The sequence below is a fragment of the Charadrius vociferus genome, unplaced genomic scaffold (assembly GCF_000708025.1).
Source record: "Charadrius vociferus isolate BGI_N301 unplaced genomic scaffold, ASM70802v2 scaffold82, whole genome shotgun sequence".
Classification (NCBI taxonomy): domain Eukaryota; kingdom Metazoa; phylum Chordata; class Aves; order Charadriiformes; family Charadriidae; genus Charadrius; species Charadrius vociferus.
Window position 1 is genome coordinate 4,628,823 of NW_009647401.1, and position 14,329 is coordinate 4,643,151.

General features: G+C 38.9%; 2 protein-coding genes across 2 annotated transcripts in view; one reads left to right on the forward strand and one right to left on the reverse strand.

The window, feature by feature from the left end:
* Window positions 1-566: 566 nt before the first annotated feature.
* Window positions 567-7,269, forward strand: TBPL1 (TBP-like 1). Its single transcript, XM_009880178.1, has 6 exons — window positions 567-755; window positions 1,402-1,484; window positions 2,398-2,461; window positions 4,209-4,312; window positions 4,413-4,507; window positions 6,735-7,269. Exons 1-6 carry the CDS (start codon window positions 621-623, stop codon window positions 6,803-6,805), a joined length of 552 nt encoding a protein of 183 aa, XP_009878480.1. The 5' UTR covers window positions 567-620; the 3' UTR covers window positions 6,806-7,269.
* A 6,891-nt stretch (window positions 7,270-14,160) lies between these two features.
* SLC2A12 (solute carrier family 2 (facilitated glucose transporter), member 12) overlaps window positions 14,161-14,329 on the reverse strand; it is a 55,528-nt gene continuing 55,359 nt past the window's right edge. Inside the window, exon 6 of the mRNA XM_009880204.1 lies at window positions 14,161-14,257. Within this exon, the coding sequence (XP_009878506.1) occupies window positions 14,161-14,257 (97 nt within the window). The remainder of the gene's footprint in view (window positions 14,258-14,329) is intronic.

Genomic DNA, 14,329 nt, shown 5'->3' on the forward strand with positions numbered 1-14,329 from the left:
GACGGGCCAAGAGCGCTGGATGAAGATGGGAAAACTGTGGTAGCAGGCTGTCTTCAGGCTGCAGTTTGTGTAACCCATGTTAGTTCAGAGTTATTCAGCAGGCTCATCCATTCCAACACAAACGTCAAGCTGTTCAGAATTATCAACTTCAGCAGTCAGAGAAGTGCATTTTCCTGAGGTGTCTAATGACATCCTCAAATGAGCTGGGGAAAGATTATCCACTGGAGCTATGGAACAAGTTTCAGTAATCCTTACTGTGTCCTAATATAGTTGGTAAGAGTTGTGACATACGTAATGGACCAGTTTAAATATTATTTTTATATATATGTGAATGTATGTATACACACTTTATTTCTGTTAAGTCTAGCAGTGTGGCTTCCAACAATTAACCTCCTATTTTCTAGCATGCAGGATGCAGACACCCCACTCTCCCCACACACAGTTAACTTAAATGAGTCAGAGTGTAGTCACTTCTGCTTCTCGTCTCGTTTAAGGGACGGATGTATACGATGGCGTTAATAGGCAGTTTTCTACTGGTATGTTTAATTTTGTCATTTTCCCTTCTCAGGATGTGATCTTCATGGTGAGCTGGTGGGAGAACTGAGTTGTAAATCACCCCAATGGATGCGGACAGTGATGTTGCATTGGACATTTTAATCACAAACGTAGTGTGTGTTTTTAGAACAAGATGTCATTTAAACTTGAGGAAGATCGCATTAGAGGGAGCAAATGTTATATACAAGCGAGATGTTGGGGTAAGGGATTCAACATACCTCAATTGCCTGTTTTTATGAATGTTCCTTAAGCTAAACATTCTTGTATCTGATATCTGTGTGTGGTGGATAGAGAAAAACATAGGTTTCTTTCTTTATTTCTGTCTTGGTAGGCATTTAGTCTGTCCTACACTAAACGTACAGTAAGGGAAATGGGTAAATATTGTCTTGCAAGACTGCAACTAGTGAGGTGAATATTGAGTATAAGGTGTATGTTGACCTCTTACACCTCACGGTCTGTTTTGCTTCCCAAAATTTGATGGTTTTATCAAGAAAATACATCCTGATAAGGAGTCAGCAATGTGGGAGTCACTGTAATAAGTAAAAAAATTAGCACAATGCTCGTGGCTTTCAGCTTTTTATTCAGAGGAAAATACTGTCGTTTAATCTGCTTTGTGAACACTGAGTCACTGGCTGAGATGCTCCACACTTATTTTGCTCTTCTCAGGAGCTGATTTTTTTTAATTGCTGAAAGAGATGAAGGAACAGTTCAAGGCTATCAAAAATAAAGGAAGTATTATTAGTGTAACAGTTGATTTGTCTAACAGTTTATTTTTATTTTTTTTTTCCAGTATGAAATTGAGCTACCACTAATTCCCAATTCTTCCACTTTTATTTCTCTTCTTAGAAAGTATTAATGAAGCTTAGGAAACCTAGGATTACGGCCACAATTTGGTCCTCAGGAAAAGTTATTTGCACAGGAGCCACAAGGTGAGTTCCTGATGGTTCTTCCTCTAGCTGTAAATTCTGGTGTATTTTAAAATATAATGTTGTAAATGAAGAAGATGGCAAGAGGCAGTACTTGCCACTGTTAGGATTCACTCACACTGGATCACACGTAGATCCTTGCCAAGCTTCAGATCTGGGGGGAAGTTTTCTGTGTGAAGTGTCTGCCTCAGACTGAGTTGAAATCTTAAGCAACATCAGTTCAGCCTTCTGGGAGAGCAGCAGGGAAAACTACTTTATGAAGAAAATCCTGGAGATTTCATTTGAGAACTCTTTAAGAATTCTGGCTTTAGCCAGAACTTGAAACTTGGGAAGAGATGAGCTTTTTTGAGGGATACGTCATACTATTTCATGAAAACGCACCTGAATTTAATCAAGTTATACAGTGTTGAGGGACTGGAAAGAAGCTAAAGCAAACTCTTAGTTCAGATGCATCTGAGACTTGCTAAACTCTTAACAGCTGAATTCCTTTAAGATATGTATGCATTGTGGAGTAAGGATATGGTACAATAGTATATTTGCATACTTTCTGTATATAATCTCCATCCCGAAATGGAAGGTGATTGTTCAGGATGTTAACTCCAGACCACTTGTGATCATATTTGTCTCTTAAGAGTATTTAATATCGTGTATGATCAAAATACATCTCCCACTTCAGCTGGAGCTGAGCGCCAAGATATTCTTTAAGCAAGGCATAAAGAACTCCATTTGAATATCTAGATAGTTAGAATGTAATATGTGCAGCAGGATAAAATAAAGGCTGTCCATGTGATCATGGTTCATGCATTACATGATTTAACAGTTCATTTTGTAGTCTGAGCAGCTATTGTGGTATGTGTGCACACAAATATATACTCTATTTCTGTTAACGCTAGATTCTTTTTTTTCTCCTTTATAGTGAAGAAGAAGCTAAATTTGGTGCCAGACGATTAGCTCGTAGTCTACAGAAACTAGGTTTTCAGGTAATTCTAATGAAAAAGGACTTGTATCACTCAAGCAATGCTGGTAGTCCATTTTCTAGAAAGAAATAAAAATGAGGGAGCAATTTAGCAGTGAGCATGTTTTCACTCAGATGCCCCTTTTGTGTCAGCATACATTTTCCAGATGCTGGTTAAAGAGAAGCTGTTTTATTTTGTGGATTTGAGTTTCGTTTGGCAGCTTGGAGTAGTGCTTCTTCACTGGCTAATGAACAACAAAATTTGTTTAATAAATGAACCACCCACAAATGTTTCTTGGATAGAATTTACAACATCTTGAAAGATTTATTTGGAAGAAGTGCTGAAGAGTGTAAAACCTACTGTCATTTGAACACAATTTTCCCTCGTTTCTGATGGAATAGCAGATGCATGTCCAGTCTGTTAAGGGCAAGTTTGAGCCTCTTTAATTCAGTGAGTTAAAAAAAATGCTTCTGCACTGTCAAGTTGTGCAGCAGGAAATAAGCCCAAAAAATACTTAGGACATGAAACCCCTCTTTTTCTGGGTTTGGGTTAACATTATGAGTGAAAAACACCACTTGCATTTCATATTAAAGGTTGAAAAACAGCAGTGTGAATTACTTAAAATGACACGTTTTAATACTCTCAAACTTCCTGGTAGTCAGTTGTGCTGTTTACCCACAGTTTCAGTTTACGGACAGACAATTAAATAGACACAGTGGCTGTCCTTTGGCAGGGAGAGAGACTCCCTTTGTTTGTAATACATAAAGGCAGCGGTGAGAGGCTGTCCCGGTAATGCTGCATCAGACCCAAGCAGAAGTTAGTCACTCTTACTGGTACGAATGCGTACATTAGACCCAGCCTCTTAAAGTTGGGAGCATTGAATCAGTGAGGTCAACGGTGCTTCCAGGGTGGTCGCACCACGTTGTGTTACAAAGCGATCACTTTACATGGAATATATTTTGAAGATTAAATTGCTAGTCGACCTTCTATAAGGATAAGGTGCTTCTACTGATAGAATACATCTAAAAAGTTTTGACTGAGGAACGGTCACTTTAAGTTTAGGCAATCTCGGAAAATGAAGTTTCTTCAGTGATATTGAAAACACTGACTTCTCAGCAGTGCATTTGTTTGTTTAGGAATTGTCCATTGGGTATTTTATTGTCATCTAAAATGGCTGTGGTAAAGAACAACAGAAAGCCGGTAGTTTGAGCTGGGTTTCAGAAAGTAATGGAGTAGAAAAACAGCTTGCCGTACTGGCCACTGGAGATTTGAAACAAAACAATTTTCAAAACAAAAACCTTTTTTCTTATCCTTAGCTTTAATAAAAATGGTGTAAAGGAACAAGTCATTAAAGAAGTTTTCAAATTGCATGAAGTTCTTGTAGCAATGAAATTTAAGCTTTTTCTCTGCTTATTTTGATGTTGCATAAGCTATTTAATTTAGTTTATTTTCAATTTGGAGGTGTTTAGTACAGCAATATGAGTTGTTTCTGTGTCTTATTCTTAAACTGTACTATAACCATATAATACAACTTTGAAGCATCTAGTTCAACAGTTACTGTACCATGGAAGGATAAAGTAAGTGATTTGAGTCCATTAAGTACTGTTTAGATTCCTATTAGAAATGCATCAATCACAAGGGTTTGGTTTTGAAATCTCATCAAAATATTCTAATGCATATTCTTCTACTTTCTTTTTTTTTTTTGCAACCCATACATCTGCCTCACTGTAAACTGAATTTCTAATGTCTTATTTTCCTCTCTTTTGAAAAGGTAATTTTCACAGATTTTAAAGTTGTGAATGTTTTAGCAGTGTGCAACATGCCCTTTGAGATCAGATTGCCAGAATTTACGAAGAATAACAGACCTCATGCGAGGTACGGTAGGATTTTGAAGAACTGTAGTCTTGGTATATTTCTTAAGCTTTTCTTTTCTGGTTCTAGATATATATTTTTTACCTTCTATTTTGTTTTCTAGTTACGAACCAGAACTTCATCCTGCCGTGTGTTACAGAATAAAAACTCTCAGAGCTACCTTACAGATTTTTTCCACAGGCAGTATCACAGTTACAGGTATTTTGATGTCAAAAATAAATATTTAACTTGTTGGGAATATTTAACTTTAGGGCCAGTAGGTTTAGGAAAGGAAGGTGTTCCAAACAGTCAAAAGATACGTTGAAGTGATTTTGTTTCCCAGTGCTAGCACCTAGTTTGTTTTTGAGTGAAAGTGCTAGAAGAGTTGTAGAGAAAGTGTTGTTATTGGTAGGCTGAAAAATTGCTTTGATTGAATGTACGTAGTCTGTTTTTTTATAAAAACAAAAGTGATAGAACTTGAGAATGGAGGTATTTTTTGTTTATTTGAACATTTGAATTTTATTCCTTTTTATGGTCTTCATAGCGCTGTAAACTACACAGCATGCAGCGTTAACATCCCTTTCATAAATGTTTCCAAACTGGAGATTTATGGAAACATATAGCATTTTGTCATAACGGAAGTTGACCAATACTTGGAGTTCTTCAGACTTGTGCTCTCTTCTGTTAAAGCTCAACTGAGAGGGAACCATCACCTGAATCGTAGAAATCGGTGATTTTTCCCATTTAATCAGAGACATGGTTGTCTGGGGTCTTGGGGATGCCATGACATGTTTTTTCCTCTCTTTTCCTAATTTTGATTTTCCGTTCTGTGTTTTGTTTCCTTGTGAGGTGTCCACCACAGGTTTCCAGATACAAGATGTCAGGTTTTTTTGTGAATACCTGCTAAAATGGTACACAATCAAAAAACATCACTTTGTATCACTTTAGCATTTTTTTTTAATGGGACAAGAATAAGAAGATGTAGAGTTACACTGAGAAAAGAAAATAAAAAGAAGTGATATGTAATAGGAAGAGGTATTAACCTTTCTTCCTCCAAAAAGAGCCATGAGAGGGTTGTTTTGGGTTTTCTTGTTGTTCTCTTTGTTTTTTTTATTTGTTGTGTTGGCTGTTTTGTTTCTTCTCTTATACTCCCTGCAATGATGATCCAGTTTTTACATCTCTTCAACCCTCCAGGGAGTAGCATGTTTTTTACAAGAATTATTTGCCTGCTTATACTCTTGCTTTCTGAAGGCTTTCTCTAGAACTTTTATTTCTGTAATAGCAGACAAATTGAAGGAAGGTGCAGTATCTGCCCAGAAGGCAGGTATCTTTCACCAGGTTTGTTTTAGGTGAGTGCTTAACTCAACTTGACACGATTGCAAATACAGGAAGAATCCTATTCCATTCCATTTTCTTTCTGACTAAGCATGTAAATTAAAACAATATTTCCAAAATCAAACAAGTAAGTTATAACTTACTTAAGTAAGTTATCTATGATTTTGGGGAGCTATTTTGAACAGTTCTCTATACTTGGAAGAAACTTTTGAAGTCTAAAGTGAGGTCAAAAAAACCTGAGTTCACAGGCATCCAAGCACATGAGAAATTTCTGTTTTCATTTATCTGCATCTCCAAACTTCTATCCAGGATTAACTTCCTCTGGCGTGTTATTGCTCGCTTATTTGCAATCTTAATTGTTGATTGCATAAAATGGTCTAGTACCATTAGAAAGCATCGCTAGTTCGTTCTTCCTTTTCTTTCCTCAAATGCTCATAGATCATGTTAGATAACCTTCAAGCACTTCATCCTGAGACAATAACCACTCCCTGGCTTGCAGGTTTTGTCTTGAGATCAATGGTGGAGCTATTTGCAAAATCCAGATTAGAAAGTAATAGTCTGTAATTTTCAAACATAAATCAATCTTGCTTGAAACATACTTGGCTTAAATCCAGCATTATTGAGCAGTAGTTTTTATCGGTAGGTTTTTAAAAGAAGAGATAAAAGTGGCTAGACTTTGAGTAATACAAATTCCTAGAAGATTAGCATAAATTAAAGTATTTCTTTTACATTGGCCACTCAGCCTCTGCCTTCTTCTCTGAGCTGACTGTTTAAGCCAGTAAATCGAAAAGCACCCAGGTTGTTATGAAATTAAACTACAGTATTATTTATTTGTAGTGTAGCCACTGACAAGTGTAGAACATCTTAGAGGTTCCATGCTAGAGTCGTCTTGTAAATAAAAGCGATGAGAGGAACACCTTAAGTTTGGAGAAATGGGGGAGAATTTATTTTTATCTACAGTATGAAGTTGTGGTAGCTAAAAATATTAAGGTTATTTTAAAGATACTGTTGTTGTTTTAATTTCTGATTTCCTGATTTTTCTCTTCCTACTGTTTTTTGTTTGTTTGTTTTGTGTTTGTGTTTGTTTTTTTTTTTTTTTAATGTGTCTCAGGGCCAAACGTAAAGGCTGTTGCCAGTGCTGTGGAACAGATTTACCCATTCGTGTTTGAAAGCAGGAAATAAATTTTATAATTCACCACTTGATGGTTAGTTTCCCTAACCAAGCACCTTTAAAGACTGCTGCACATTGGACTAAAAGCAAAAAGGAAAACTGGACCAACCATAGCAGAGGAATACAGACTGTTTTACTTGCTCATGGCCACAGTATAAACTCCAGTTCTTTTGGATTTTACTCTTAACAGTGCTGTATTGTAAAAACGGAAGTTTACAAGATATGAAATTGCTGCTTTTAAAAAGACATTCTATTTATTTTTGCAGTAATTTCTGTGTATTCATAAGCAAAGCTGTCACGATGTGCACTACCTTTAAAACATTTTTTTTTTTTTTTAGTTTGAGCTTGTGTTTTATTTGTGAATAGTCTTTTACATTTTTGTATGCTGAATATTGGGCACCAAAGAAGCTGTAAAAGTTATCTTTTTCACCTGATGAATGTGCACAAATAAAAGTTTGGAAAATATTTCTCTTCATACCTGTTCTGTTATATTCCTTTCCCTTTTTCTATTACAGTTAAAATTGTATAGTTGCAAATTAATTTGAAGCAATGTAAGAATAGTCTTTTGCTGATACCTTCTGTTTCTATTTGTAGTATGTGTAAAACTTCGTGTGTGGGTTAGATTGAAATCTATAGTAGTTACGTATGTTTATCCGAGGATGAAATTTGGTTTGTTCCCAGTTCTCTTAACTACATGCCAGATTTCAAGTATTTTCTTGCTGTTACATGAAGAGAAGACATTTTTAAATACAAAGGTCTACAGCAAGTGTTTTCCTATAGATGATGAGGAGATCTTATCAACTAAAGAAGCTACTGTAGAAAAACCAACTGCCTTGTCCACCTACTGGATGCAAAAGGAAAGAAGTTACTACGTGAGCTTCAGTTTTTCAGGAAAGTGTTGTTACGCTTCGACTCAAGATGATACGGTCACACTAATCCAGCCCCAGCCTATTGCTGAATGATTAACACAGACCTTTTCTACGCTCTTCTTACTGTATAATATTTTCATGACAGAAGCTGCCAACAAGCAATGAAGCTTGATTCTGGCATGTATTATTATTGGTATTAATCTTGGACTTGGAAGCCAGTAGATGTTTCTCTCAATAAGTGCACATTTGAAGCAGAAGAGAGGTGAATGCTTAAAAGTAACTGCAAATGCTACTTTTAAAAAGATACAATAAATATGTATAAATGTACGTATGTCTTTTTTCACTATCTCACTGAAGAGAAATGTAACACTACTATTGTGTGCTGCAGGTAATGTACAGTCTTAGTGGGTGCTATAAATAGTAAACCGTGAGCTGTTACTGTACCAGAAGTCAGAGCTGTGGAAGAAAGGTAGAAGAACATCCTGAAGGAGCAAGTGCCTAGCATGATGTATTTAATCTCTCTGAGGGGATGGTTTAGACGTTGGGGCTGTCCGTAGTGACTTGATGCAGAAGTTACGGAAAGGAAGGAATAGCATGGGAAATGCTCAACCAAACCCTTCAGAACAAAAAGAGGGACAAGCCACAAGCCTTAAGTGATATGTGCATAAAAGCCCTTTTAAGCTCAGTGTAGGTAGGAAAGAGAGGACTTAGAACTGTGAAATCACTACGTTGAGTTCAACAGTTACGGAACTCATGATGAAGAGCAGGGAAAGGGATACTTGCCTAATGCAAACTTTCCAGTTTGTATAGAAGGTAATGTGGACATCAGCACTCCTAACACTAATGAGAATTTTGTGAAAAGTTGGAGCGATGGACAAACCACCATTAGGGAACACTAGTGTATTATTGTTACAATTTTGTAAAAGGAAAACCAGAAGGTATTTGAACAATGAACGAAATTGTAATGGGTTTTCTGGGAACAAAGTGTAGTCCTAAACTGATGAATGAGGATTTGGCCGTTATAACTACAATAGCTGTCTTAGATGAGGCTTGCCTCTTTTTCTTTTGCAATTACAAAGCACTTGAGTGCTCCCAGCGAAATTCTGGAGCTTTTATCAAGCATATGCGTCTGCTAAATTTGTCTATGTAGAAAGAGGAACGTTTTGCTTTTTTGTTAGCAGTGTCATGTAGTATGAAATCTGCCTGTTAGAACAAAAATGAAAGTTAATAATAAGCTGCAAGGTATTAAAATGGGAACTGTTTCTTTTGAAGTGCTGCTTAGATCCATGCTAGTGGTTTCAGGCCTTCGTAACAATCCCTAAGGGAGCTGAAAAAGCACACTACTAAATTTGCAGGGTGGTATTGAGAAAGAGAATAATAGCAAATAAAAGATTTCTTTAAATGTATGCTCACCTATCTTAGCTCCAAGGGAGCCTCCAGCTGTGACAAACATGCTTTAAATCCTCTGATGATGAAGGGCAGTTGGCAGTGGACACTTATGCTCAGGGATGTCACTCTCTTTCCTTCCCATCGCCTCTTTAAATCGGTAGGTTCCTCTCCTCAGTCTGGAATAAGCCTTGCTGCTGCTTATTTCTACGTGCACACACACACAAACACCTGCCCCCATCTTCACCGCTTATTCTTCGTTTCCTTTGCTGCCTCCACCAAGGCTCTCGCTGATGACTCCTGCAGTCATGATGGAGACCCTGGGCTGACAGCATGCCCCGGGCTGACAGCTCTCACCTCCACTGGGAGGAGCGGTGCTTTAAATTAAACTTACCTGTCAAACAATTAGCGCTTCCTCAATGGCCGTGTTTTCTAGAGCACTGTTCACCTGTCCCTGGATTCTCCAGGTGGATCCCATGCAAAACTCGGCACAGTGTTCAGCTGTGGCACCAGCAGCGCTATAAAAAGTTTATTTCACATTCCTTAGAGAGAAGGGTTGGTTCTATTTATATGACCTACCGAGGGCTCCTTCTTGCAGTAGAATGATAACTCTGACTCATTGCTAGCTTGCCAGTTGTCATAGCCACTAGATCTTTTCCTGCAGTTTCTAGCTCCATTTTATCATTCTCTCACTTGCAATTAGCCTTACCAGAGAAATTTGCACTTAACGCTTTCGGAATTGTATCCTGCTTTTTTCAGACCCTTCTCCCGGATTTGCGAAGCTCTGAATTCCAACCCAGTCTCTCCCAGTTTAGTATTGCCTATTTAAGAAGCATATTCTGTTCAGTCCATTAATGAAGGTACTGAACAATTTTAGATCTGGGACAATTTTTTTGTGGAGTGCTTTGGAGATCCAGGGATGTGATTTGTAAGACGTGTCCCTTTTTTCCCTTGTATTTCCATGGTGGATGATGTTGTGACTGCCAGTTCTGCATCATCAGATGTGCAGGCTTTCTTACAAAAGACCAGTACGATTAGGGCTCCATTTATAGGGCTATACAGGGCTAAGTCTGCAGGACAACGATTAAGACTATAGCTATAATGATTTAAAAACTACAACAGCATCACCTTTCAGAGGTAGGTGAAGCTATTAGGGTCTCTGCAGTTAAATCAGTGTTGAAACGACGCCTTCTTCAGAAGGATGGTATTTTTACTTATTTGCTTCTGCACTAAACAGGTGTGCACGGGGAAAGTTTAGCAGAACTCACAATGGACCCAAAATCTGTAAGGTGGGGAGACAATTTCTATGGTATTTTCAGGGTTAAATTTATTTTTGTGAGAACATGCACAAAATTTATCATGGCAGAGGTTTGTTCGGGAAGCTGCGACGCTAAGAAAGATTTTGCAGAAGCTCCTTTCACCAAGTGTGATGTAATAGAAATTGTAAGCCAGTATGGGCTTGGATTGCATGTGGATCGCATAGATCTGCTGTCTAGAGACAACTATCAGAAAATTGTACCAAGCAGAGCAAATGGGGATGCCATTGGAAGCGCAGGTAAACCACTCCCTGGTAAAGTCACAGATCAGGAAACGGATGAATTTCCTGCAATACAGTCTTACTAAAAACTACATTCTATTACTTGATTTAATCTCAGGCACTTGTTAGTATAAGAATGATGTTGATAAACAGTATATTTGGAAGGCTACCCAGATTCACCTTAATATTTCTTGTTCTGAAACTGATTTAGTGGAACACGTGATACTGATAACCGCCCTCCAGCCTAGACCTCTCCTAGCAGGTGGAGAGGTTTCAGTAGACATCAATGCTGAAAAACTGAGGAAGGTACTAACCTGCAGAAACCCAGAAAATGGTAGGTTCAAACTCTGGTTTTTGACAACATAGTTTTACAAGTATTCAGAACTAGTAGTGGAATTTGTAGGTTTTATAAAAAGAATGTGTCACTGTTGATGTAAGAAAAAGGCTTTACAGTATCAGCAGGTCCAGCCTGCAGCCCTTTGCTGGCGCTTGAGAAGTTCTTCCACATCTTTTGCTTGTCTTCAACAAATGCTTGCCAGGCTTCCATACTCATTAGGCAACACATGGCGCCAACAATGTATCCCGTGTTTTATTATTCTTTCCATTTCAGTAATAGAATGTGATGTTTTCTCTAGCGAGAAGGTACTGATATTTTTCAAAACTATTCTGTGCTTGGACATGCTATATGACAATGTGAGCTGATCCCAAAGGTGCAAAAATCGGGATGCTGAACTGAGCATTCCAAATAAAAAAGAAAAATTAAACCAAACAAAACCCAAAACCAAACCAAACCCCCCACCAAATCTTGTAGGTTTTGGCCATGTTCTGGATCTTGAATTCCTCACACCTTCAAGTGTGAAAATTTAAGGTAAAAAATTCAACCTTCTATGCACGGAACATCTACTCTTAAAAACTTGAGTTGCCCCTTTACCCCCCACTGCCAGAGCCAATTTCTGACTTGACCTCCACTTGCATTTTGTGTGCCGCCTTCATCCATGGCTCCAAACCCAGCTCTCCAGCTCTCCCTGTTTCACACTGCTGTGAAACTCGTATGTGGCTGAGCTCTAATGCATTTTGTGTCTTTTTTTCTGACTGTTTGTAGAAGTTAGAGGAATACTCTCACCTTTGCCAGTTCCTTCTGCTGCAGTGTGGAGTAAACTGTTACTGCTGAGGTCAGGGAAGTGTGAGGAGACTCTTTGCTATGGGCTCTCTCCCATGCAGGGGCAAAGGGAGGTCTTCTCCTAGCCTCTTGTGGTCGATACTAGAACTGTAGACCTCAAACAAAATTCTAAGCAGGTCTTCAATTTTTACTGGAAAATTCAAAGTAAAAGAAACCAAAGTTTTCCACGTCTGCGGAAAAGGTGGAAGCACCTGAGATCCAGGGTGGAATTTTAGCTTGGCATGGGAACCTGCAGATTCCCCATAGGGAATGAGCGCAAAAGGCTTTTGAGCTAACTACTTCTGATGGGGCCTTCAGTCTAAGTCACCTACATCTTAGGTGCACAGCCCCACTGTCTGTCTGTGTGTCCTGGGTGTGTTTAGTCTCTTGTCACTTCCTATAGACTATGTACTATAGGCTCACACGTATCCTTATCAGAAGATTCTACTTAATCTTTGGTACGTTGTATATGCCAAAAACTGTATCTGGCTGAGCCTTATGCATCCTACCACAAGCATTCTTAAAAGCAGCCCAGGCTCGTGGCATCCATGAGGTTACTGTGAGGACTGCTGGCTGTAGGATCAGGACAGAAAAAATAAGGCAGCCATAAGGCAACCAGCTAGCCAGTGGCTAGTGGAAGAGCTTCTTCCAGAGTCTCACTTGTTTAACATGACATGGGATCTGCATAGTTAAAAATCCCGCCTTGTGATAACTACTTACCTGACCTTTGTGCCAAAAGTCCAACAGGGTTTTTAAACTGGTTCCCTGAAAGCTTACAATACAGGAAAGTTGTGGTACAGATTTGGCTGGTAGGATCCCATCCCAAGGTAGTTACATTTCCAGTGACTTCTGGCAAATCATGTCCTTGACTTCAACAGTTTCTTTCCAGGTTTTGAACGCATGCTCACTGTCTGAATAGACACACACCTACAAATTTACCATGTCGGTATCTAGAAGTGTGACAATGTGAGCATCTGGTCAGAACTGATCCGCTCTGCTCAGAAGTAAAGCTTTACCTAGATCAGGAAGTTCCTGTTCCTTCAGTGCCGGACACAGGCAGGTGGTTTTAATGCTATGAGACAGCAAATAAAGTGGGATCATGTGCTTGGTTCAAAGTAGCATCTGCACTCCAGCTGACAGTGTCAGTCTTGCTTCCTCAATTAAATGCTGGAAGAAATGCTGCTGTGTGGCTGCTGAGATAGCCAGCATGCTTTTAAAGCTTGCTTTTTTTCTTTAAACAAAGAACCATTTATTTATCTGTTAATAAATATTTATCTACTGATCATTCTAACAAAATCTATTAACTTCTAAGTAAAAAAGACCTAAGTTCTTCAATGGGAGCCATACAAATAACCCTTTGTAGAGGGTTGTTGAGTCCTTCAGGATACACTTGCTAAGTAATAACCAAGAATTTGGCATAATTCATGATTTGCAGTGATTATGGTTTCTGAACCGCCTTTGTGCTGCCCTGTACCACACAATTCTCACTTTCTGAATCCAAAAGTCAAAGTGTAGCGTGGCCTGTGTTGAGAAATAAAATTATTTTGGCATCAACTCTGGCACCTCTAGCTTGCAACTTTACTGGGACTGGGAAGCCAAAGAAATCCCGTCTCCTCTTCTGTAAGGCCATCCTCAATCTAGAGAAATTGATTGTGTAAATGTCTCCCCATTAAACAGTTTGACTATGTTTTCTGAGGAATATTTCCTAGGTCACTGAATCCTGACCCTCCCACGAAACTTTACATAAAGTTCCTCTTACAAGCTCAGCATGGTCTGTGTTACAAATAATTAAGTTGTGATGAACAAGATCCTTTTTCAAGTCTTCTTAAGCTGAAGCCTAAATTAATTTGTAAACAGTTCATACCCAGTTGTTCTGCACTAACATCATCCTTTACACTCCATAGTTGTCCATTTTAGCCCCATAGTGTTGTCTTCTCTAACATGGTGACAGTTGTTAATCCTTTTCAGCCCCATTTTGCTATGCTAAACAGACCTGTCTTTGGTGGGCTCCTCTGAGAGACAGGTTCTTCCTTCTCCTTGGCACCCCACTTTGGTTCTTTGCACCTCTTCCAGGCTGAATGCTTGTCGAATACAAATAGCTAGAATGGTGCGGAATATTCCAGTTTCCATTCACCTCCTGTATGTAAGAGGTGAGTAACCTCAGGGGAGGTGAGGGATGGTGGTTTGAAACAGACGGAGCCTAGGGTTCCAGTAAGTTATAAACTACAACGATCTTTAATGTTGGCTGTAAACGGCCACTGAAAGAAGCTCTACTAAGAAATGAAAGAGAGAATATCTTGTGTATAATAAAGATACCATGCGTCCCATCAGAGTGTGAGCATCTCTGAACATTATTAGGCTTTTTTTTTTTTTTCTATTAGTCTTTTGCTGAAGGCTGCTTTGGTTTCCCCAGGTCTAGTAGAGCTGCTTTTTCTCTCTCTTGGCAAGTTCCACAGGCACCAGTTTCTCCCTGCGGTGGCTCACCCAGCACAGCGGGGTCTTCACGTATTTCCTGCAGAACCAAAACACCCATGAGCGTTCCCCACGGCACACAGCCGGCACAGCCCCTCTTCCTGCTACCCAC